General features: G+C 37.3%; 1 protein-coding gene across 2 annotated transcripts in view; it reads right to left on the minus strand.

Moving 5' to 3' along the window:
• The window catches only part of PLCB1 (phospholipase C beta 1), a 731,248-nt gene that overhangs the window by 197,530 nt on the left and 506,053 nt on the right, over positions 1–27,665 (minus strand). For both annotated transcript variants that reach the window (XM_017523921.2, XM_017523922.2), the window contains exon 10: positions 1,942–2,088. In XM_017523921.2, coding sequence (XP_017379410.1) covers positions 1,942–2,088 — 147 coding nt within the window. The remainder of the gene's footprint in view (positions 1–1,941; positions 2,089–27,665) is intronic.

The following is a 27,665-nucleotide window of genomic DNA, read 5'->3' on the forward strand; positions in this document are numbered from 1 at the left end:
AAAAAAAAAAAAAAAAAAAAAAAAAAAAAAAAGAATTTAAGTTGGTAGGTAGAAGTAGAAATATTTATGTGAACTCATGCCTTAGAGAAAAAAATCTTCTCTTCCTTTGTTTACTGAAACCCTCCAGACAATGTTCAGGGTCCAAATTGCTTTTACTCATACTTTTTCCTTCCCATCAAAATGAACCAGGACTTACTGGGGAAAAGTCTGATTCCATCTCTGAAGCAGAAAGGAATAAGATAAGTCTAGAAGATCTTTAAGTGCCAGGACACTTTTAAAGATTAATAGGTCATGTCAAGAGGACACAGATGACAGCCTAAAAATGGCTCCTACTAACCAAAGTTGACACAATTTAGTCTCTCAAAAGGAGAATGGTGGCTGTGATTGAATGAACGCACATAAAATCTGAAAACCACAGTGATATGCAGAAAGGGAAAAATTGACATATTCTGAAAGAAGGTGAAAAAATAGAATGTATATCCAATCAGTGTTGTCATTCAATCATTTTGGTATTACTGACTCATTTATTATATGATAAATAAAATAGAATGTAATGAATATAAACACATCAGTTGGAAGGTATTTTGGACTCAAAAGATTATTAGTAAAAAAATCTACTCTCTATTGTGACTTCCAAGTAAACAAAATCACACACAATACCCAAAAATTCAACCAGACACACATTTAAGTATTTTTGAGCTTTGTGGTCCTAAATATAAGATAAATGCAAGATTCTATAATGTGCTTATATTTTAAAAATTATACTTTTTTGAATTTTATCTGTCAAAGATCTAGACTCTTAACATGATATTCCATGAATCTCCTTGAACTTGGATGAGAAAAAATGATTACAGTTTTAATTCTAACCTCTACATAAAATTTAACATTCTCTTCAGTTAAGTATGTAGTTTACAAGTCACTAGCAAGATTTGTATATCATATTCTAATTACCACAATAAACTTATTTTAAATTGTGTTAATGCAGAGATATACACAGTTATATATCATAACATTTTATAAAAATATTTATTTCCTTTTTAATTCTAGGTACTTAATTTATGCATTTTGCATTCTGAGAAGGGTGCATACACTTCACCAGACTGCCAAATGAGTCAATGCTTAATTTAAGATCAGATTACAAAACATAGTTTTGTTTTCTCCTATTTCATTATGATATTTACAATAAAGTATAAGTTGTCATTCACAGGTCAGTTTGTTTTTGTCTAAAACCCTGTCCTACCTTGAACAAAGAGCAATTATTTAATTCTTTTTTTTTTTTTTTTTTTTTTTGAGAAAGAGTTTCATTCTTATCACCTAGGCTTGAGTGCAACCTCTGCCTCCCAGGTTCAATTGATTCTCCTGCCTTAGCCTCCCAAGTAGCTGGGATTACAGGCACACCCCATGCCTGGCTGATTTATTTTGGATTTTTAGTAGAGACAGGGTTTTGTCATGTTGGCCAGGCTGGTCTCGAAGTCATGACCTGAGGTGATCAGCCCACCTAGGTTTCCCAAAGTGCTGGGGTTACAGGCATGAGCCACCATGCCTGGCCACTTAATTCTTAATGACTTCAGAAGTTATGAAGAACTTCCGAGCCCTCACGTAGATGAACACAGCCCAGAGAACTGGGTAGGACTGGACATGGCTTTGAGTATATTGAAGAATAAGATCAGTTACAGAAAAATCCCATTGGTCTGAAAATGTCAGCCATGGTTGCATTTTAGAAGACTCGAAAACTTAGACTATGGAGAAATATGCTTCACACACATGTGGATATGACTGTTCATGGGAGGCGGGAGGCTTTGGTGGTGGAACCTGGGAGTTCTCAAAGGCATGTCACAGGAAATGGAAGAAAAGACACTTCAACTTCTGAACATCAGAAGGTAGAGATTGGTGAAATTTGATGAGACTGGCTGAAGTAACAAAGAACTAGAAAATTCATACCTGTGAGGTAGGTGTTGTGCGAGGAATTAATGAAATAGTGAGAAAGGGGCTGAGACATGTCTTCGTTCAAATCCAGTTTCTCAGGTGAAACGACTCCATTTTCTTCTCCACTCAGATAGCGCATGAACCCATCCACTGATATCTGTCCTGGAGCATATGAAGTTAGAAAGGATGTGAATGCATTCTTTTTATGGGTATCAAGTTGCCTCTTTTTTGTTTGTTTTCACAGAAGTCTCTGGTAATGTGCAAGGTAGAAGACAGCAGCCACAATTACATTTTAGCATGGATAAATAAGAGTGTAGGATTATGTTACACTCTTATTTATCCATGCTAAAATGTAATTGTGGCTGCTGTAGGAAACTATGATTATTTCCAAATGTCGCAGATAGTAGAGAAAAAATGTAGTTACAGGAGGAGCCCCACCAACTTTTCAGGGGATTTAAATAACTGAATACCAACCACCTGTTTTCCAATATAAGACTGGGTATTAACTTATGGATGGACACTAACATGTTATCAGTGCTTATCTCTGTGTGATAGAATTTGGGATAATTTTTCAATTTTTTTTCTTATTGATATATGTTACTTTATAATCAAAATTATGTACAAGTGGCCTGTAAGCCCAGCACTTTGGGAGGTTGAGGTGAGCAGATCACTTGAGGTCAGGAGCTTGAGCCAGCCTGGCCAACATGGTGAAATCCCATCTCTACTAAAAACACAAAAATTAGCCAGGCATGGTAGGCATCTGCAATCTCAGCTACTCAGGAGGCTGAGGCAGGAGAATTGCTTGTACCTGGGAGATGGAGGTTGTAGTGAGCTGAGATTGTACCACTGCACTCCAACCTGGGCAACAGAGCAAGACCCCTTCTTCAAAATAAAAAATAAATTATTTACAAGTGGTTTTATTATTTGAAATAATGTGTTTTCAAATAATTATATTTTTCTCTGAAACAGAATATAAAGATGCCCACAAATGACTCTTTCCTAAAAATAAAAATTTGAATGCTCATGAAAAAAGATCTTGAAATTTCATATTAAGAATGATTTTACTTCAAGTGGAAGAAATATGACACATCTAATTTAGTTTGCTCAGATTCTATTTAGAAATTTTTCTATGTTGTAACCTTTCTGAATTGACTAATATCAAATATTGACAAAATTCTTTGGTCAACTTTATTGCAGTATAATAGAAAATAAACTATGTATTTAAGGTGTACAACTAGATATTTTGATACATGTATTGAGACAATTCTTTATCACAATAATCTTCATAGATACATAGAATCATCTTAACTATTTTGGTCTATCACCACAATTTGTTTCTTCAATCTTGACAATCACAATTTCAAAACAACAGCACACTTGGGGGTAGCAAAGACGTTGCCAATAAATGTTGGAGGGTAGCATTTCCTTTTTATCTTCTTGAAAAAGTTTTTATTACTATAAAAGTGGAATATGTTGATTAAAGAAAAACTGGGAAATGAGATAAACAGAGAGGAAAAATAAAACTTGATTTGAACATCCCTAACTTTTCTTTCAGAGATAACTACTGTTAAAATATTGGTGTGTCTGCTTCCAGAAAAATACCCACGTGTTCACAATCAAAATTCTACAGCTTTATACATTTGTAAGATAGTCATATTTAAATATGATCAAATTTATGTTTACATTACAAAATTATATTGTGCCAATAGAAAAGCAAACTGGAGTACCCTTCATTATGGTAACAGCATAATTATAGATTACTATGATAAATATGTTACAGAGGAAATAAGCTCTAGAGAATTTTGAAATTATGATTGTGGTTGTGCCCAAAGGTTTACATTACCAGTGACAGAAGATTCTGAAACAGGAATTTTCTAATGCTACAATGTATTTAAAGTATGACTATTTTTTCTTTGTAAGATAATTTTAATTTTCACACCAAATGTTTTTATTTGCTTATATCAAAAAATACAGCTAATATATTATAATCTCTGATTTTTCAAAACCAGTGTTTTGTATCTTATATACATATTTATATTTACTTCTGAATAAAAATAATTTTATCAGAAAAAATAACTGTATGTGTATAATTCTTTTATGAAGTTGTAATCATGCATATACGCACATATACATAATTATATATATATATATAATTTAGTAGGCTTTGTATAACTGAATATATTATGAATATTTTTATGTAAAAATAAGTTCCATTCAGATAAATAACTATACCATATAAAATATGCAACTATATTTTATGTCATATCTATTTTATATGTCATAAAATATAGCAGTGTAATATTCTATTATCATTGGTCATTAAAGTTGTTTCTAATTTTTTTTACTAGTATAAATGACATTGGCTTGACTACTCTGATGGTTAAATCTTTGTATAAATACATAATTATTTCTTTTGGATGAATTCCCAAAAATAGAATTTCTGATTCAAGGACTATGCATAGTTTTGAGGATTATGATTCACATAACCAATTTCATTTCTGTTAAAGTCCTAGCAATTGACTTTCCCCATGATATATAAAAGTATCTGTTTTCCTTCCCTTCACCCTTATTGCCTAACCTATCAGTAAAAATATGATACCTAACAATTCTAATTTTTACTGATTTAAACATTATTTATTCTTGATTGGTAAGAGATGTGTCATCTGTAAATGACAAAGCTAGTACTGATTATTTACCACAGTAAAAATCTTTTCACATTTAATAAATTTCTCAAGGTGACTGATGACTACTTTTCCCAAGTTCTGGAAACTCGATAGCTAAATTGCTTTTACTATTGTCCAAGAATAAAAAATTGGAAACAAAGTTTGTTTTGGCTTTTTTGATGAGAGGAGCTGCTTCATAAAAGAAGAACCTTTCTCCTGGGCTTGGAAAATATCCTCCTGCCTCAACCTCCCAAGTAGCTGGGACCACAGGCATGCACCACCACGCCCAGGTAATTTTTTGTTTGTTTGCTTTGTAGAGACAGGGGTCTTCCTGTGTTTCCCAGGCTGGTTTTGAACTCCTGTTCTCAAGCAGTCCTCCCACTGCAACCTCCCAAAGTTCTGAGGTTACAGGTCACTGCGCTGGGCTTGGGCAGATGCTTTTCACACTGGAATCCCTTCCTCCTTTTTTCCCTATTTCCTTACCTTCTCCCCTATCTCTTTACTTTTCACTAATTTTACAAAGCTTTATCGAACATCTATCACATGATAAATTCACAGAAAAATAAAGCACAGCAAAATGCCGCTTCAGCCTTCAAAGAGCTCACTGTCCAATAGAAAACAAGGTCATTCACCCATTGAAACTCAGGCATGAGCACCTCTAAAAGCTGAGTGTGCATGTATCTTTGTCGTACCTGGTGTCTACTAGAAGCTTTGTGCACAGTGGGTACTAACTCACCACTTCTTTTGGATTATTATTGTGATTCAAAATAGAAAATAAATTGTTTTGAAACTGGAAGATCACTAAAGACAGCACTATTTTGTTTGATTCTTACATTCTGATTAGGTCAAATGATACGAAATTTGTAATATTTACTGTTTTTAACTTATGCAAAAGGCAATTTCATACAACTCAATCTCTAACTATAGCAGTTCCTTAGAAGGCAGGCAGCAAATGTATGTATCTTCAGGGTCCAGAAAGGAAAGTAATGTAACTGCTGGATGAATGTGCATACTGGGGGAGTCACGGGGTATGGAAAACTGGCAGGTGTATGTTCCTTGTAAACACATGCATATCATAGCAATAAAATGACTGTGCAAGCTAATACGATGGTGCTGGATTTGACCCAGAGGCTGTCAGTTTGTAACTGTTACCCTGCAGTTATGAAGTGCAACAATAAACATCCTTTGGTTTCATCAGCAACTTTTAAAACCAAGAAAAAACCAACATAGGCCAATAGGAAAGAAATGACAAACGAATTTTAACTTTAGTTCCAATTCCCATTTATTGTTAATGTCTTCTGGGTGCTTGTGTTGAGAAAGATTCCGAACAATGCCTCTGATTACTTTTGACGTCTGTCTTGGGTACGGATAGAAAAGTGAGGGTATACACATCATATACTGGTCATCCTCAAATGAAGATATTATAATTAAGGTCAAGTATAACATGCAAAGAATGTGTATCCAAGTTTTATTTAATCCATTGTTGAGGAAGCCAGAAGATGTCAAAGCCAGGTCAAAGGAGGCTATGAGACACTAATTTTATATATATATATATATATATTTATATATATATTTATATATATATAAAAAATCTTTTCACAAGTACTTATATATGTGTGTATATATATAATTATAATATATATACATATGTGTGTTTTATATCTATATAAAATACTTTATGTATATATTATATATGTATATATTATATATGCATATATATGTATATTATGTATACATATAATTATACATATAATTACAATATATAATTATATATATAAAACACACATACATATGTATACATACATACACAGATATATGTGTATATATAACACATGTATGTCAGGAGAATGGCTTGAACCCAGGAGGTGGAAGTTTCAGTGAGCCGAGTTCATGCCATTGCACTCTAACCTGGGCAACAAGAGCAAAACTCCATCTCGAATTATCTGGTAGGGATTACCTTTGACACATATATACATGTACATATATACATACATACACACATATATGTGTTTGTATATTTTTGTCAACAAAAACCAAGCAAATAAACAAAAAATCAAAAACACAACCTAGACAGATATTGCTAAATTGAATACGGACTAGTTAATATCCTACAGGTCAATTAAACCATAACTTTTTGGTTATTTTCTCTACTTCTATTACCTCACTGGAATAAAAGATTTTAAGGTAATTTTAGTATAGATTAAAGTCAGTAAACAATAATAGTTTGGTGAGTGAGTGTAAGGATTATTTATGATTATATTAAAGAATTTAAAAATCCCTAGTGAAGTAATTTACCTAACCTTGAATAAGGATGAAGATTCAGTTTGAAGGGCAGGTCGGGTAGAAAATGATTGCAGACTACAAGTGAGAAGATTCCAGGGATCAACTTTTCAATCCCAAAGCTTTGCCTTGCTAACAGAAGGAGCAAATGCTGAAAATTTCTGATACATTGAATAGTTAGGCAGAGATATGTCAAAGTCAAGGAAAGCCAATAAAATGTAAGGATAAAGAGCAGTCAGTGTGTAATCTTGTAGGTGTCAGCTAAGGGGTCAGGAGTTTACTTGAAAAAATACAGATGTTTTGTCATAATTAATTAGCCTAAAAGATAGTCCTGACTAGTAAAGACTTGAGAGCAGAGAACAAATTCTGAAGATTTTCCTTCCATATAACCTTCAGCTGGAATATTACTGTCGCCATTGACTTACAGGAACCAGTCCCTTTCTATCAAACTTGCACTGTTTGTGAAAAATTTACAATTTTTCTTTCTGGTCCCCTGAGACACATAGAAGAATGAAAGAATTAAGATTAAGAACCCACATTGCTTTTCTAAACAAATTGTAACAGCACAAGAAATCCAGTTTTCTTCCACTCTTGCACGGATGTCTTCCAGTGGTAATTGGTCAGGGACAAATTCCTTAATCATAGGATGAGTAAACCTTATGGATGCCTCAGTCTCCTCTAGCTCTAAAAGTCTATGAATTCAATCAGGCTAATATGTTAGGAATTATTTCTAACTAAAGTAAAACAAAATGTCCCATATTTGAGCGAGATTATAAAACACCAACCACAATAAAAGCAATGCTACTATTTTCTGAAGTAAAACCACCAGAAAGAGAAGTTGAGTTCAGAAGGATAAGGTTAGCTGACAAAGGCTAAAAATAAATTCCCTTAGGTATTTTCTGAGTAATAGATCAGTACACTTCCAATCGGACATGTCATCCATGTAACTGCATTTAACATACATGGTGTTTATACCACTTCCAGCTGAAGCAGGAAAAATGTAAATTCCTCAAGGAATGGAAAAAACCATGCCCCTAAAGATGTCGATTCAAAATTCTGCTATGATGTAATGATACTTTCCAGAAATGCTTTAAAATCATGCTTTAAAACCCTGCAGTGTATCCAGTGACACTCTGCTGGATGTCATCATGCTTGCAAGTCCAGACAAAGGCCCTTGGGTATTTAGTGGGCTATGGGCTACTCCAATGCCTCCTCTACACCCAGGGCCATACCATGGGCCTTGGAATAATTAAGAATGAGAAAGATCTGTATCCAGTAAAGGAAGTCCTGGAGAATGGAAAGGAAGACTGGTCTAGAAGAGCATTGTGGAATGGTCCTCTCATATTCTCAGGTTCTGATCCCTTTATCTATTGGCTTCTAAATATCTACTTTTAAGGAGACATTCTGGGTTGACTCTCCTGTTCCAGGTACTTGGGAAAAGATGTTTTCAGCTCCTATGTCTCCAGGAACAGCAAGTTGTTTTGAACGCAGCCTGGAGCTGGGGCACTCCTTGCTGGTGGTTACTGATGAACACATTTTTACTGAGGGTAAAACTCTATGTGCCAAGAGTTGGAAATAACCAGGGATGTGCCCATCAGAGGCTTGTCTTTCAAGAACTTAAAAACATGACACATAAAATTCTTCCTTGATTCCTGTTGCTGATCAATTCAGGTTTCTATTGATTTAGTGTCGTTCTTAGTGCATATAACACTAAACAGTTTGGAGCTGCAGCCCACACAGTGAACAAACACACTAATTTCATGTTGGCCAGATAAGAACCTTCTTGTGGATGTAAATTTCAGAACTCTTTTGAAAGAAGCAATTCATGTTGATCTAGTTCTGCTCCAGTTTCCCTTATACCATTCTGCTGCCCAAATCTGTTAGAAGATGAAGAAAAATCAGTCAGCTTTGATTGCTGATGAGCTGAGTTTAGAAACAAGAGTAGGTAGGGGCTGAGTGCGGCCAGTGTGTGAAGTCACCAAGAGGAGCTAAGAATCCACCTATGTAATTTGCTCTTGATATGCAGACACCACTGTAGGAAACAAGTATAGGAAAAACAACATGGTCGAGAAGCCAAGGGTTATCTGCTAAATTTAGAATTATTCTATGGCTGTTGTCCAGCACTACTTTTACTAGGACAGTTAGTAGAAACACGTTGCCTAATGTCCCCTTACTTAGAAGCAAACACTTTCAAATCTTTTAGTGGAAGCTTTTGGTGTTTACTTCTGTATCTCAAAATAATATACATGTATTGCTATTTTTGACTTACCACCATGAAAGATGAGAATATTGCTCTTTCTTATCTCTACTCCTGCAGTACATGTATACATTACTCCTATTCTTCAGAGTTTGTTATACTATAATTTAGTTACAGTGTTCAGTGTTTATGTTATCATGACTACACAGTCAGTTCAGGGCTGAGTCATACAGTAACCTAACAATTATTTTTATCTTCATACACAATTTTTTATTTCCTATATAGTTAATAATGATCTGATTTTGTCATTTGCTTAATTTTTGCATATATCTCCAGTCCAACTCCAAACATATTGCAAAAACATTTACATAACTGGTAGATTATCTACCAATTATCTAAATGTTTTTGCAATATGTTCAAATATAACAAGTATTCTCTTGGTTAGACTCTCTTGAAGTCTTTTCTGGAGGCTTTTACCTGCTCTAATCTAGACTGATTAATTTCTGTTTTCTTCACTTCTATTTCATGCTAAATCTCTTTTATTTATACCATGTCTTCCCGTTTCATTGTTAATTTTTTTTGTTTTAGTTGAAGCACATTTGTCAGTAGCTTCCTGAGAAGAGTTCATGAATGTTAAGTTTCTTAACATGCCTTGTATGTCTAAAACTGGCTTATTTTTATTATACTTAAAAAAATATATATATATATATTTTTATATATTTTTATATATATTTATATATAAATATATATATATATATTTATATATAAAAATATATATAAATATATATATTTATAGTTCTGGGGTACATGTGGAGAAAGTGCAGGTTTGTTACATAGGTATACATGTGTCATGGTGGTTTGCTGTACCCATTGGTAAAAATGGTGGCTTCTTTACACTTGCACACTTAATTGCCAGTTTCTCCGGGCACAGTATTTTGGATTTGATTTTTTTCAAAAAAGATTTTTGTGGAAAAATTTGCTCCATTGTCTTTTAGCTCTGTGAAGAGGCTTGAAGACTTTGTGATTCACCATCCTAAAAACAGGTGTGTGGCCTGATTTGTTTTGGTTTTTGTCCCTCTGGAAATTTCTAGCACTTTTGGTCCCTGTTTCTTAAAATTTCACAATGATGTGCTCTGGCATAGGTTTACGTATCCCCCGTGCTGGGCACCTTTTAAAGCCTTTCAACCTGAAAGCTGTTGTCCTGTTTGGAAAAAAATTATGAATTATTGTAATAATTTTCTCTGTGTTTTCATTCTGGAATATTGTCTGCATTTTAAACTTTTTAAAAAATTGTTTCTATTTTTTTTTTATTATTATTTTGAGATGGAATTTCACTCTTGTTGTCCAGGCTGGAGTACAGTGGTACCATCTTGGCTCATCGCAACCTCCACCTACCGGGTTCAAGCAATTTTCCTGCCTCAGCCTCCCGAGTAGCTGGGATTACAGGCATGTGCCACCATGCCTGGCTAATTTTGTATTTTCAGTAGAGACAGGGTTTCTCCATGTTGGTCAGGCTAGTCTTGAAATCCCGACCTCAGGTGATGTGCTCGCCTCAGCCTTCCAAAGTGTGAGCCACTGCATCCGGCCAGATTTTAAACTTTTATACATTTTCTCTCTAATCTTTCATCTAATTTTTTTGCTTCACTCTCTAAATGATTTCCTCAACTGTATTTCCACCTTTTTTCTGAGTGTTTTGTTTCTGTTGCCTGATTTTAATGTCTAACAGCCAGTTTATATTCTCTGACATTTATTGAAAAAATTAGTATTTTGTTCTTTTTCACGGACATAATGTATCTGGTTATTTTTCTATGCACATTAATAACATATGTATCCTTGATGAATTCTTCTCACTATATAGTCATTATTTCCTACAAAGTTACTTTTTTCCCTGCCTTTTAAGGAAGTTTTCCTCATATGTCAAGTAACATTTAATTATCTGTTTGTATTTACAATTGGCAGACTAAAAAACTGATTAGATTTCTGCATATGTTTGCTGGCCTTGAAAAGTATGAGAGTTGGTAAGGCATCACTGCAGACGTGCCTGTCTTTGTCTTTTTCAGAGTAATCCCTAATATTGATAACCTTAGGTCTTTCCTCTTAGGCAGATTAGAGTCTTGGGAGAAGTACTATCTAATCTCTTGCCAGGATAGAGTGAAGGTCTGGATGCCAGCATTCTAGGGCAAGACTGGGGAAGAATGCAGGAGGTCTCAGCATTTTTTTTGGTATGCTCACAATCACTTGCTTCTTGCTTTCAAAATGGTAGCCTGCTTGCTTTTCTTTTTTTCTTCTTGAGACAGAGTCTTGCTCTGTCGCCCAGGCTGGAGTACAGTGGGATTATCTTGCTTCACTGCAACCTCTGCCTCCCGGGTTCAAGTGATTCTCCTGCTGCAGCCTCCCAAGTAGCTACAGGCACATGCCACCATGCCCAGCTAATTTTTGTAATTTTAGTAGAGATGAGGTTTTACCAGGTTGGTCTCGAACTCCAGACCTCAGGTGATCCGCCCGCCTTGGCCTCCCAGATTGTTGGGATTATAGGTGTGAGCCACCATGCCTGGACTGTAGCCTGTTTTCATCCGGAAATTGTGTCATCCTCATACCCTCTGTTTTCCTGACTCCAAAGAACAGATAAATAAATAAAAAGTGTCTCTCAGGTTGTAGTTCTGACTGTTCCTTAAGTAGCTGTCAACGAATCCTTTTTGTTTTATGACCTATCTTGAATCCCACTTCCAGAGGAAACAAACATCATCAATTTCTGAGACTTTATTTATTTTCCAGACAGAGTTTTGCTCTTGTTGCCCAGGCTAGATGCAATGGCGTGATCTTGGCTCACCGCAACCTCTGCTTCCCAGGTTCAAGTGATTCTCCTGCCTCAGCCTCCCGAGTAGCTAAGATTACAGGCATGCACCACCACACCCAGCTAATTTTTGTATTTTTAGTAGAGACCAGGTTTCTCCATGTTGGTCAGGCTGGTCTCAAACTCCTGACCTCAGGTGATCTGCCCACCTCGGCTTCCCAAAGTGCTGGGATTACAGGTGTGAGCCACCACATCTGGCCTAAGAGACTTTTAAGGTTTTTATAAAATAACTTGGACTGGTTCTAGTTTTTCACGTGGATGATCAATGATCAGGTTCTCAGATCTGTTAACTGCTATAAACATATAGCTAGATGTCTAAATTATGTAATGGTTATAATGGTTATCTGTATCTATTATCCTTCACCCTTGCCAGATTGTGCCCTTAAGAGTCTTTTTCAATGCAGCTTTGGTGTGGTTTCAAGAACATTCAATTAGTTGAGTATGTTCAATCTACAATATTTATCCAGAAGTTCCATGATTCTTCTACTGTACCATACTACAGATATTTTTGTTGGTTAAGTTTAAAAGTCAGATCTTATATTCCTTATCTCTGATCTCAATATTTATAGGTAATGTTGAATCAGATGGGAAAAGCAGAAGGTCTTCTGCTTTGTCTGGCAGGGACATATCCTGGGATTCCCTAGGTGTCTTTAGATTTTTCTAATGAAAAGTATGCAGTGATTAGTCTCTCACCACAGATGGCACTGTATGGATGATCTGTCAGGTTTTCCTTGCTATATCTTCTCCCAGGTAGAGTGCTGTCAGAGCCACAGAGGAAGCCTGAGCTCCCAGGTACTTATTAGTTGGGAAGTAGCTTGGATCTCTTGCTTTTCTTGCCAATCTCACGAGGCTGCTTGTGTGGAACAGGTGCACTGATGCGTGTGAGGAGCAGTCAACTCCCCATATTTCTAAGGGAGTGATCACTGAGTCAATCTGACCTTTGATTTGCTGAGTACTGGTGACTTGTCCAACACCCCTCATGGTGGTCATCAGATGTGTCCTTCATGACTTGATTCAATTGCCAGGAAATTATGTCCAGATTTGTAATACCCTAAGTCTGTCATGTAAAGTTGCAATTTGAATTCAAAACACTGCTAGAGAAATGATACCATTACATTAAAAAAAATTAAGGAGGCTTCTAGAACTAAATTCTAAGGTGATGAAATAAATCATGTGTTCAATTCTGTCATACTGGCAAGTTGACATATTTCCTCCTTTATCCTTCACTAGTCCCTCTTACTCTTTTCCAAAACAGGCAGCAACAAAGCATTTGACCTTTTGCCTCAGGGAAGGAAGGGATGGCAGAGAAGGAAGAATGAAAAGGTACTTTTTTCTGCTTGGTCCTGAGGACACTCTCATACCAAGGCTTCCTTGTTTTCAAGTCTATGGGAAACCCCAGACCAATCTGATGTTCTGAAGAAAGCAGCTCTGTGTGGCTCTGTTCCCAGAAGGTGCTCCAGAAAGTTGCAAGCCCTGGTATCCCCAAGAAGCCAGAACCCATAGAAGCAGAAGTGTCTAAGTAGATGGGCCTGAGCCTTAGAGAGTTCCTCCTTGGTCCACCCAAGGCTGGCAAAGATGGGGCTGAGCCTGTGGTTATGAAATGGATGGTCAATGACCAAGACCAAAAAAGAATGAGACCATGCAGGCTGCTAGCTTGGACCAGATTCCCTCTCTGATGCCCAGGCACTAGAGAAGGGTCTTAATGTTTAGCCACCACTCTAGGTTATTTCAAAACAGAAATTGAGAGAGAAAGAAAGAGGTATGTTTTGAGTGGACTGAGAGTCTTCTCAAATGTTGCCACAACATGAAGCCTTTCCTGAGTAGCCCATACAAATAGCAATCTCTCATGTCTCATATGCTGTTTAATATTTCTTCATAGCATGTGTCACCATCTGTCATTCTTCTAATACATGTATTTGCTGATATGTTAGTTTTGGTCTTTTCCTCCAAGGATTGTGAGTTTCATGAGGACGAAGTATCTTGGTTTGTGTTTCCCTTGACGGAAATGAGACAGAAGATATACGTGAAGGTGATCCCACCTAAGGGGAGAAGGAGCTGGAGTATTTATACCAAGTCCCATCAGTTGTTGTTTGAGGGCTGCTTCAACGGGGATAATTCCCCAGTACCTTTGGTCAACTGCACCCTTGGGAAGAAGGGGCTCTCACAGCTAAAGAGAGCCTTGAGCAAAAATATGCAGGCACTTTGGGAAGTCCAGCAGACAAGCAGGGATTCTCTAGTTCATTGCTGATATTTAGAACTTACAACAGTGCCTGACTTGTAAGTGCTCAATAAATAATTGAAAAAATGATTATTTGGTGCCAAGATATTAACATTTATGTATTAATTTATGTTGTGAGTGGTTTTGTGCTTCATCTTGGCAACCAGATATCTCAAATGACATTGTATTATAGACAAGTAAAATGGCAATTCTGAATTCAGTAGTAAATGACACTGCAAAGGAAGGACTGAGAAGAAAACATCAAAGAAATGCAGTGAACAGCTCACAGACCAGAACCAAGAGGCCTCGCTGGCATTGACTAATGGTACCCTGAAGGCCAACAAATATGCTGAAGAAAGACAGGGAGGATTTGGGGGGCTGAGTCCTAACCAAGTCTTAGAAAGATTGAAAGGTTTATCCTTACTCCCTACCTCTGCCTAGCCCTTGGCAGACGTGCTAACCAGAGAACATTAAATGCTCGGCCACAAAATAGACCAGAAAAAGAGACTAGAATAATTCAGAATAGGGGAAATCAATCCTTAAGTGACAGCTGAGTTGGCTGTACTTCATGACACTGCACATTGCAAGCCACCTGCTCCATCAATGCCCTCTCTCCTTAGCTTCCTTTATTCATCCCTGGTAGAATTCCCTATTAGATTCACAAGTAAAGTACCTAAAATAATTTAATAGGCTCTCACTTTCCACAAATAAGTTCATGAATGCGACTTTATTTATTTATGAGGCGGAGTCTGACTCTGTCACCTCTGCCTCCCAGGTTCAAGTGATTCTCCTGCCTCAGCCTCCTGAATAGCTGGGATTACAGGTGCACACCATCATGCTCGGCTAATTTTTGTATTTTTAGTAGGGACAGGGTTTCACCATGTTGGCCAGGCTGATCTTGAGCTCCTGACCTCAAGTGATCTGCCTGCCACGGCCTCCCAAAGTTCTGGGATTACAGATATGAGCCGCTGTGCCCGGACGAATGTAATTTTAAACAAGGTCAGGTCATACAAGTTGATGCTCCTCATTTAACTGAAATTTCTGAGTGCAGTAGCAAGTCCTCAGCATCTTATTCTCTCATTACACTTTGTATAAGCTCCATGACCCAGGGGAACAGAAAAGTACATAAGGCATAGTCAAAAACTAATCCCTAAATACAACTCATGGCACATTGCTAAGGTACCTAGAAGGACCCCCACTGAGGCTCTTCCCTGCTCAGTATACATATCTGGATGGTTAGCTAGGAAATGTCCCCATGATGGCACCAAAGAACCAGCATGGAACTGCTTCTGAGCTAGTTCTAGAGGCAGATGTAAGGCAGCAGCAGCAAAGTGCTAAAGGAAAAACAATCAAAGAAAGAAAACGTGGCAGGCCATGTTTACCCATGCAATACTTTTTAAAAAATGACAGAAATGTGCAAAGGAAGAGCCTTAGAAGAGTTTCATGATTTAAAACATTTCCAGTATATTGTTCAACACTTTTATGATATGCTACTTGCTATATGCAAGAATTAACTCATTTCGTCCTCACAGTAACTCTGTAAGTGGGTACTTTTATCACTATTTTATAGATGGGAAACCTGAGGCAAGTGGCTTGCTCAAGGTTTTTGACCAAGCAAAGATAAGGTTGCTCAAGTAGCTTGCCCAAGGTTGCTCAAGGTTACAACTCGTAAGTGAATAAGTTGAGATTTGAGCCCAGGCAGTCAGGCTTTGTATTTCATGCCATTAACCATGATGCTATGCTGCTTGCTGTGGAAGACATCACACATCGTCTAGTGTTAGAAGAAGGTAAGTAACGATAACTATCATAACAATGGAAACTATTATTACTGAGCATTGACCACATGCCAGGGATAGAGGCATATAAATCCTATGAGAGACGTACTTTTAAATTCCCATTTTCAGTTGAGTAAACGGAGGCTTAGAGATGTTAACAACTTGTCTGAGGGCCCAGGGTTATTTAGTGTGAAATGGATCTGGATACCATGCCTAGCCAAAGGAAAGACAGATAGTGGTGGGTGTGGTTGACAGTGCTTACACATAACTTTCCTAACACTGGCCTGGATGGGGGGCATGGATGATGGGGAGGAAAGGTGTCCTGCCTTCATGGCAGTTGGCTTCATTCTGGGCACTCTGCATTGGTCCTAAAAATAATCCTAAATGTGACCAAGGGAGAGTTTTCCTATGATTTACTTATCTCTCTAAAACGTGTTACTGTAATCTTTCTGTGTAAAGAAGCTGAGCTCCAGCGGACAAATGACCCATTTGGCAGAGGTGTGAGGATTAGCTCTTTGATTTGAATTTGTCTATCAAGGTCCAAATTCTTTTTCAGACTTAATTTACATTCTAATCTCTGCAAGTAATTTAAAGGCATCCTCTAGCATTTTTATCCTTAAACTCACGAGTCTGATTTTTAGGAAGAAAAATGAAATACAATAGAAAACTTGTCATGCCAGCATGAGGACAAGAGAAATGCTAAACATAAGAAGTGACATTGTTTTGTGGGCTTTGCAAAAAATATGCAGGTTAGCTTTAAAAAATAAAAACAGCCAAACACATGCAAATAACATTTTCAAAGCTCTGCAGCACAAAGAAATCTACACATTTTGCCTTGGAAGACAGATGGCCCATAAATCCACATAGAATCATCACAGTCAAGATGGGCAAACTGGACAATGTGTCTGCCAGCTTGCATGGACACCAGCCTCCTTCTACAGTGCCAAATGCCAATTAGGCAGGATCTGGCACTCAGATGTTTGGATGTCACTGGGATTAGGTGGTTGAGAATCCATTCATCACTGCTCAATCTTCACTTTTAATGCAATAATATCAGAGCATACTGGAACACTACCAGCCCAGTGGTTTAGCACCTCCTTAAATCACTTTTAAGCATAGCACTGAAGAGCAATTTCTCCGCTCACATTTTTTTCCTGGTGCTGTGGCCCTTGCAAATTCTGCTAGATCAGCTCAGAGAAAGTAAGTGCAGATGGCATTAATATCCCATGGCTCACCAAAGTTTATTTGCCTATTTCAAGAAATAATCTAAATGTCCCCTTCTCAATTATCTTTGCCTGGGCACAAACTTTCCTATCACACAGGCCAACTAACTGTGCTTTTACACATTATATGAACTTCGCTGGCCTCTTTAATTATTTTACCATTTTTTTCCTATATCTGGAGTATGTTCTATGCCTGTTTTTGTGTGTTATTATTTTATCTTAAGTTGAAAAGTGTCATATATTCTTATTCCATCTTGATTGCAAAAACTGTGCTATTACCATAACTATGTGCAAATACAGCTCCAAGATATGGTGTGATAATGGCCCCTAAATGGCCATGTGCTCCTCTCAAAAGCTCCTGCAGATTAGCTCTTCAGGCAGTGCTCACAGCTTTCTGTGTCCCTGCAGTTTCCCCTTTATTAAGTTGTACTATTTGATGTGGTTGTGTGTGAAAATTCTTAACAAAACGTCTTGATTTGATTTAGCACTTTCCCTTTTTAAAAATATTCTCACATCTGTGAGTTTATTTACTCCTCATCATTCTATTTGGTAGGTAGAAAGCAGTTCTATTATTTAATATGACAGATAAGCAAACTTGTCCCAAGAGAGATTAAATAGTGTCTTTAAAATGACATAGAAAGATAAGAACAGAATCCAGATTAGAATATTTCTCTCTTAAATGCAGTTTTTGAGCTGTGTTTGGAGCATGGATTTGTAGAGTACTGATTTATTGTTTAGAGTTAGAGGTTCTCAGAGGGTAGGAAACCAATTCCATTGCCTTTTATGAGTACACCGTCAACAGCACTTTATGGGAGGAGACCCTCCACAGTGGTTCCTGACCATAATGCAAAGGAGGAAAAATTTTCTAGCTCCTTCACCAGAATGTCATGTTCCTTGGTCGAATTGGACATTGGCTTTCTAAGAGCAAAGACCATGGCCTTCACTTTGTTTATATCTCTTCCATAGTCTAGCATAAAGGCAGGCCCAGAATATTGTTTTCATTAATGCTTTCTGATGAGCTAGTTAGAACAAGTTATCTTTTAGTGCCCTAAATGCCACTTGTCTCTCATTTGACCCTCTGTTCCGCAGCATAAAGCACAGCATGGAATGTCAGTTTTCTCTTTGGAAGCCTTCAGCACATCCTTCTCCACTGTACCAACTACAGAGGAGCTTGGACTACATTGAGAGACCCAAGAGGTGAAGAGTAGTGCCTTTTCATTGTCTAACTCAAGGGCTAACACAGGTAGCAAGACTTGAAAAACTGTGTGTTGAGTATATAAACCAATGAATAAGTCAAGAATAGCATGAATGCTTCCATTCAGGTCACAAATGCTACATTTTTAGTCTTACCTCACAATAACTCTTTCTCAAACAGTATAACAAGTCAAATTACTGGACCATCCAAAGACTCAGTTTCCTCATTGTAAAATGGGAATAAAAATATGGACTTGAAGACTTGTCTGAGGTTTTGTACAAGAAAATTTGCAGGTAAAGAGCTTGGAGCAATTCTGGAAACTCCCCATAATGTAATAAACAAAACTTAATCCATTTCCTCCTAGTTTTCCTAGCACATAGTTGTTCAATAGGCATTTGCTAGATGATTGAATGGAAGTTCATTCATAAATGAGTGGATATTTGCTAGATGAATAAATGGAAGTAAATCACATTACATCTTGTTTTATAATTGTTTGTAATATTGGAATTTTCTCCTTGTAATTATAGGCTACTTGAGAGCAAATACTTTATCTTGATTTTGTTCCCCTTTCTAGTAGTTCATAAGTTAGATGGGTAATACATGATTGTTAGATTTGAGTGTCCACACAACTTCATTAGGTATATGCTAGAATAAAGAAACGAGTTCAATAAGCATCAGGTGCTTTGAAGGATCTCTTTTTTTGACACGCTGGAGATTCTTGTTATAGCTGCAGAATGAAGTGGGAATATCCTTTTTATAGTACCATGAATATTGTTTTCCTGGTAATAATATCATAGCAGTCTGTATTGGTGCTCCAGGAGATACAGCTGGGCTGCACTTCTATCTGCATCTTTGCCTGATGGCTGGCTTAATGTGGTGCAGGCTGGAAGGGCCTAAGAATTAACACTTTCTAAGAGCATCCTCCAACAAGGGCTGTGGTTGGGAATGATTGCCTTGACACAGAAGTTTTGTAAGCTGCTTTCTCTACCTCATTCACACTTCATACTGCCCTACTAGTACTTCTTTCAAATTCTATGCACTTGAATCTTCTTTCGGAGTTGGCCTCTGGGAAAACCCCCAACAAAGACATACAGCCACACTGTTCAGAAGCATTTTTGGGGCTCATTTTCTACATGTAAGGTAGAGTGCTTAGGTAAGAAGTTTGATTCTGTCCATCATTCTCGATTAACTATCCTGTTAAAATAACGCTATCCCTAGCCTGGAGATAATCCTTGCTGTCACAGCTGGTATCCTAGCGACTGCAGTGACTCAGAGTTAAGACAGACCCTCCATGCTAATACCATAAGAGATTAGTGAAATCCTTGGTCATTTTCTGCTTCCTAGCAGTATTCCCTGCTACGGTACATTTTTCAGCTTTTCTATTAAGGGTTAGGGTAGAAGGTCCATACCTTACTTAACCTGGTTTCCCTGTGGTTTGTTTTTTTTCTGCATCCCACCTGTTTCCCTCCAACGTATCTGTTGTATCACATCAACTATTGACAAGACACTGGATAATGCAGATATTAGGAGCCAAATGCCTGTGGCTCTGTGACCTCTCTGCCTCCCAACATGCTAAAACCTGCCAGGCTATTTTGACTGAGCCAGAGTCCCCCCAACATGCTCCTATCCCCTGCTGACAAGGGGAAAGGTGTACTAGCCAACAATTGTTAATGCTGTGTTCTGCTGGGAGGTCACATCTAGAGGGAGAGAAAGAAGCCATTCTCTGCTTTGTCCCAATAGCTCCCACATGAAATGGCAAGGCACCTCTGGAAGGTGTGATGAAGGAAAGAGGTTTTAACAAAACTTAGCAGACTATGGGGTCGATGTGGCTACCAAGCTCAATTCTCGATCCCATGGACTGGCAATTTGACTTTGCCTTTTACTATTTATATTTTTCCTGTCTGGTTATTTTCTGAACAAAGAACATTTCAGCTGTGAGTGGACAGGGCTGTGACTTTCTGGCCAGGGCTGTGGGACTGAGCAGACATTGAGGTCACTGAAAGAAAAGAAAAAAGAAACCGGATTCCTGGGCCAGGACTTTGCCTTTCCTCAGGCCGAGGCTCTGCCTCCTGGGAAAAAAGGAAACATAATAAGGGAAAGGAAAGCAAAGGGAGTTGCCAAGTCAACCAATGAACAATAGATCTATAATGACTGTCTTGAAAACAATTTTTTTTTTCATTCTTAGCCAATCTGAAATATTTCAGAGAAGTCTATGAACATACCAAACATGGAGTTAAGAAGAACTTGGAATGCACTCGGGGACAACAATGCTATTTTTCTGTAACCTTCCACAGAGACTGGAAAGTCAATAGATGGAATTTAAATGAGATCTCAATCAATAAAATCCTACAGTAGCTTTTCAGCAGCTTTTTCAGTGTAGTAACTTAATTAAGACATGAAAAACATTGGCTATGTCATATAGTTTTCCTCTGTTTTTGTCTTTTGGGAAAAAAATCTGTCTAATTTGTGTTGACTTCGTTGATTCACTTTGGTTCTTCTTCCTCAACTACTACGTAGGTAATCTACATAAAATGACTTAAATGGATGACACCTTAATTATGAAGCAGATCTTTAAGCTAGTCAATATTTCCTTCAGAGGAGTGGTTTTTAAGCTGAGCATACTGAATATCCTGGGGTTTAGGCAGATGTCCCTGCAGAGAATGAGGTGAGTTAGAAGGGGAAAGAGTGGTAGGGCAACAGCCACCATCACTTGTATTCCAGGCTCCCCTTTATTCCACCAAAACAGCACCTTTGAAGGTTTTCCCTCTGTATTAGCCTTTCTCATGAGACGTTGTTAGAAGAAACAAAGGGTTGTACGTCTAGGACTAGGTTAGAAACCACTGATATAGAGATCAATCACTAACTTCTAAATGGTCTGTGTTGCATCTTTTTTTCTAAGTAAGTCCTGCTGGAGTGCCCAGGTGGATGTCTGGAGTAGGGGGAAGAATTCTGCAATAGGACAAAAAAAAAATAGGGTCTTGGTCCCAACATTGCCATTTCTGCAAACTGCCTTTTCTAATAACCTGACAGTTGGGCTAAATGGCTAAGTCCTTTGTAGAAAAGAAATCTGTGATTTGAGTCTACTGGCCAGGGCTTCCTGATTGGAAACAATGAAGACAATAACATGACAGGTTGGCAGGAATGATGAGACACAGCCTCTTTCCACTTTTTTTCTCTCCCACAATGCTCAGCAACTCTAACCTTACCCATTCACTTTTGATTCTCTTAAGGGCATTTATAGAAAAGTTCTTGTCTTAGTTTGGGTTCTTCCAAAAACAGGGTCTGAATCAAGGATTTGAGTGCAAGTAGTTTTTTTGGGAGTTGACCCTAGGAAACAATAGTAAAGAAGAGAAGGGAGACAAGAAAGAAAGGCAGCTAATAAAGAGAAGGTTATCAAGCAGGTTATAGCTCTGGGCAATTACGGCTCAGTCTCACCAAGGAACTCTGGTAGAAAGCAGAGAATACACATCAGAACTTTGCAACCTAAAGGGCAACAAAGATGAGGTATTTATTCTTCAACTGCTCTGAGGCATGACATCCCTGGGAATTGTAGCCTGGCTGTGGATGGACTGAGAGAAGGCCCTGGAGAGTTGCTAACCATGTAGGTGGCTGGGTTGGAACCATGAGTGCTAAGGGACATGGGAATAGCACAGGTGTCTGCTACATTGCTGGTCTCATCCCATTTTACAGATGAAGAACCTGAAGCACACACAAATAAAGTGTCTTGCCTGAGGTTTACTGGCTTCATCATGACACTCTGCCAGCCTTTCTCTTTAATTTAGGCATGTTTGATCTGGCAAAGTTGTACAATAGAGATTATAATCATCACATCATTAGTTTTATAACTTCTACCTAGTAAAGAGAAATGGTGCTGAAAGATCTGATTCAAAAAATCTACTAGGAAATTGAAGTGATAATGAAGTAAACAGTAAGAGTCAAGTGTACATCCCTACACTTATGAGTATTATTCCATTTTAATAAAAAGATATAGAAAAGAATGATTGAGTCAGAAAGGACCATTGTGCACAGATATGCCATGCCATATTTTTAAAAGTTTCATTAATAAATGATTATACTTATCCTTAATTGTAGTACATTAAATAAGCCTGTTACATGAGAAACAGCAATGTTCAGGAATGCCTCAGCCCAAGGCTCTGAGTCTCACTTCTAGACTCATAAATGTTTTGAAATAATTGGCGTAAATGCCAATGATCACTTTTCATTAGTTCAAGCAAACAATGGTTTAGTGGGCAGCAATGAATATATGTATCTTTCTTACCACAAGCATCTCATTTAATTCTTCCAGAAATTCTCTCCAGAAATCATTTCAAAGTTGAGAAAACTGGGGAGCAGGGCTGTCAAAGAAGTTAGATGGCTTTGTAAGGTCAAATACAGTCACAATGAATGACTGACTTCTGACCCAGTTTTAGTGTAATCTACTCTTTTTATCTGCCCAGTGACCAGTCTTCCTTCCTCTAGGAAGCACGTCCTGGTTGAATTTTAGGGAACCATCTCTCTCCAACTGACAGTCCACGTGTTTTGTGCTTTAGGTAGTTGACCCTTTATGGGCTCTAGGGAGAGTCATATAACTTAAGCCTGTCCATTTATTTTTAGCGCATCCTTCAGGACACTGTGATTCAAATTTAGAAGTGGCCTTGAGTGACCGAAGCCATGCTCTGGATTCTGGGACTTTCATTGGAACCATGAGTAAAAAGGATTTCTGTATACAAGAACTGGTAAGCTATAGGCTTGGAGCTGCTGGTGGCTGTCTTGTCATTGAGGAAAATCTGCCCAAGAACTAAAGCCAGTATGAGAAAATGAAGAGAGATAAAGAAAATTACTGATGACATGACTTAAGTTCTGGATATAGTCATGCCTGAAATCATTGACATCTTGACTTTTTGCTTATATGCACAAGTATATTTCTCTCTGTGCTTTAGTTTGAGTTACATTTATGCCATTTTTCAACTGGAGTCTCACCTAAAACTACAGGTTTCAAGTTTCCCAAGTCCAGTCTCTTTCTATCACTCTCGGTTTGTTTCTTGGTGTTGAAGATGAGAGAACATAGTTCAATTGTATAATACTTCAAATAAAACAATATCAAAAATGCAATAGGGTTTTTTTTTCCTACTGATACAATCATTATTGGCTTAGGTCTATTTAAAGCAAAAAGAGAAAAACACTTGCTATGCCTGAACTTCTACAGCTTTGCTTAAAAACAAATTGCTTTGCCATTATAATTTTGAGCTCATTTCAACTATTAAACTATTAACTCAGTGAGTATTGATCACCAAAAGGAATTATATAGCTTCATTTTTATGATTTAATTACAACAAAGTGGGGAAGCTTTTATATAGTATACCTTACAAAAATTTAAGAGGAAGAACTGACGATAAAGGGAATGTAGTTTGAAACATCTGCTGATATTATAACCTGCTACATTAATTCAATTATTTAACAAACACTCATGTACACCTGCTCTTCACAGAATAAAAACATGTAAAAAAAATCACTGTTTTCTTTTGGTTTGGCAGTTTATTTAAGTAAATAAATGAAAATCTTTTAGTGTCACCAAAAGCCCAAATGCCAAAGCTGGCCATAGTTTAGCTGCCTAAAAGTGTGATATATGGAAATATGGCCTTTGTTTATAGATAAATCAGTTCAGGTCTGCATTCTGTTACCAAAGGTACCTATAGAGCTATTTTATTTTTCATGCTAATTTTATTCACTGCCTTTTGTCTGAAGAGTTTAAGTAATTGAAAAAATAACTCTGTTTTGGAGACACTGGTCTTGAAAGTAGGATATTCATGAACATTTTGTTTGGAAGAGGCAAGGGTCATTGTGTATTCCTGTGCCAAGAATATTTAAGTATACAGTGCAAACAACATGGAAAGGAAGAAACTTTTGCTGACCGGGGGTCATGGCATTTTTCAATGTGTGATTTTTACATGGTAAAAATAAACCAAACTCCAAGGAGAGTAGTATCCTCTGTGACAATATGCAAACTCTCTCTTTGCGGAACCCACACACATGACCCATTTGGCCTTAGGCTGCACAGAAACCCTCTGATTATTTATAACCAATATACATATCTCCCAAAACAGAAGTTCCAGCATGGAAATGTGGCTAACATGCTAATTACAGCAGATCCTCAAAGGATCAAAGTCTATTGTCTCTTCTGGAGTTTCATTTCATATTTCCATATATCACACTTTTAGTCAGCTAAACTATGGTCGGCTTTGGCATTTGGGCTTTTGGTGACACAAAAAGATTTTCATTTAATTTTAAGTCTATCTTTTATGTGAAAATTACATACAATGCACATAAAAGCTAAACAGCATATGTCAGGTTTCTCTATTATTTATTTGTTTAACACCTACTTTAAGATATGTTTTTTGATATCAGAGAATATGTGTGTGTACACACACACAACTATATGCTATGTGTATATGTTATATGTTCATTATATATGTTATATATATTTATATTCTATTATGTATATTATGTATGTATCTTAGGCTTAGCATTGTATAACAAGTATAGGCTATATGGAAGTGCTTTTCTCAGGTAAATAAGACTGAATTTCTGTATCAGCACTGAGATCAACACCAATTTAGCTAACACTTGGGTACATCTGCACGCAGTTAAGAAGCAGCAGAAGAATAAATTATGATGTAATATTAAACTTCCCTACTTATTTTCTTATGTGTTACTGATCCAAATATAACTACTTGACTAAAAGTTTAAAGTTTTGAAGTCTCTATCTCATCTCTGTTAAAATCAATTCAGCCCAAATATTATCTCTTCCATGAACTGTCCCCGACAGAAAGAAATCTCTTTATCTTCACGCTTACTGCACTTTATGTGTACTTCTTAGAGCTTTGCTACTTAGTGTGGGCCTTTGCTCAGCATCTTCTGTCTCAACCAGTAACTTGTTAGAAATGCGGAATCTCAAATCTGCATTTTAACAAGGGCTCAGGTGATTCAGGTGCACATTGGACTTCAAGAAGTAATATTTAGATATTATATTAATTAGAGAAATTAGATATTAATGATATTCAGAATATATATATATATATATTCTTTGAAGAGGTGTGCAAACCTCTAGGGGCATAGGGTTTATCTCTGGGTCCATTTCTGTCTGTAGATTCTTGCCTTTCACTGAAGATTTGTTGAATGCTGAAGTTATGAATCAATTAATGTAGGCTGGCTTGTAAGTTTGAGTTTGTAAGACTAGAACACTAGAGACTGTGTGTTTCCTCTAGTACTATTTGGCCACCTTTAAACAATGATAATAACAATTTGTGCTATTTACTGAATGACTATTGTGTGCTGAACTAAACATTAACAGACACAATCTCACTTTATCCTAGAACAAGGCAGCTATCATGAGTCCCTTTTTGTGTACATGCCGTAGAGCTGAAGTGACCCTACTAAGTTTTTTGTAATTTGACTTTTAACTCCTCAAGAGCTGAATTTCTTTCATATGGATTCTGGAGACGAAAGGGCTATAGATACTGCCAGCCAGAACTTCTGAACTGGTGCTGGAGTCCCCTGGGGTGACTAAGGATGCATGCTATATGGTAGCAGGTGACTGGCCCTTTAGACACATTCCAGCTGTTGGACTCCAAAGCCCATGTCCTTCCCATGTGCTAGATAAGGCTTTAGGTAGAGATGGCATTAACGAAAATTTTTATGCACAGAGACCACCAGGCAACATTCTTAAGTGACAAGTTGGGACACAAATGCTTCGTGTCACTGATTAGATCACACCTACAAGTCTACATTAAGGATTTCATCATAAGCAGGTGCATCTTCTAGGTGCTATGGGAAATAAAAGAAAGTTTAGGGCCCAGAAATCATGTGATCAAAATGGACAACGACACTGAGGAATGAAAATCAACACACTACACTTCCAAACATTGAGAAGAATTAATGTTTCTTCATTGCATTACATGGGCCCAGGTTCTTCTTAGCAATTGCTTTGCAGGTATTCTTTAATTGAAATTTACAATAAGAAAATCAAGAATTCTTCTGTCCTTAATTTTGAAGATGAAGTAATTAAGGCATAGAGAAATTACGTACCAAGGCTATATGACTAGTGAAGTGGATCTCAGCTTTGAAACTCAAAAGTGGAACCATTATTCTATGTTGCTTCTTTATACTGCTATTAAGGTTGATACAGAGGTTTTTGATCAATGGCATATTAAGGTATAAAAACAGATAAACTTGCTTTTAAAAATATTTAAATTTTTAAATATTTTGTATGCCTCTTTCTATTGTGAAATTCATAAAATGGCACGAAATAATTTTGCAAATGCTAGGAGACGTCATCTTAATTTCCATTGGAGTCAAAATGGTTTTTTCTGGGATTATAGCGTTTTATAGTAACCTATCACAGTTTTTTTCTCTTTGTGACCGCTACATCATCCAAGTCAGCAGAGAACGATGTATGGAGACATCAGATACCAGCTGAAGCTTGGGCCATCAGCAGTGTGGTATGAAGGAGGAAGAAAAGGAAAAAGCTTACACTTTAGAGTGCTTCACTGGTTTCACAAAAGCTTTTTGTTTTCCTAGTGTCGTGGACTAACTGGTTTTTAGAAGTGTTGGATTTGTTGTAACAATGTGTTAGTTATTTTTGGAGAAGTTTGGATTTTATAAGGGAACTGCTAAGCTACACAGGAAAAACCTCCAAGAAGATGTTCCCTTCTTCATGGTAAGAGGAAATCTAACTTCCTGTGTACTAGGGGAAAAAGGGCAACCTATTTAAGTGAGATTGGAGGGGCAGACCTGGCCATGCCAAGACATGCTGTTGGATTAGTTGTTTCCTTTAACTAATCTCATCTTCACAGCAACAGTAAGAATGGTGACCACAACAAAGGCAAAGTGCTTCACCAAGAAAACAAATGAAAATTTAAAAATTGCATCTAAATATTCCCAACAAGTAGCATGTAGAATAAAATTAATAGATTTTACATTTATACTTCTTTTTTTCTTTGAGACAGAGTCTTGCTCTGTTGCCCAGGCTGGAGTGCGGTGTTGCAATCTCGGCTTGCTGCAACCTGCGACTCCTGGGTTCAAGCAATTCTCCTGCCTCAGTCTTTTGAGTAGCTGGGACTACAGGTGTGCTCTATCATGCTGGACTAATTTTTGCATTTTTAGTAGAGACAGATTTTCACCATGTTGGCCAGGCTGGCCTGGAACTCTTGACCTCAAGTTATCCAAAAACGTTGGAATTACAGGCATGAGACATAGCACCTGGCCCATTAATATTTCATACTTTCATTTTCCATTTAGAGGACCAGTTCCAGATTAAATACAATGGGTTAAAAGA

This window comes from Cebus imitator, unplaced genomic scaffold (assembly GCF_001604975.1).
Source record: "Cebus imitator isolate Cc_AM_T3 unplaced genomic scaffold, Cebus_imitator-1.0 Scaffold31, whole genome shotgun sequence".
Lineage (NCBI taxonomy): Eukaryota > Metazoa > Chordata > Mammalia > Primates > Cebidae > Cebus > Cebus imitator.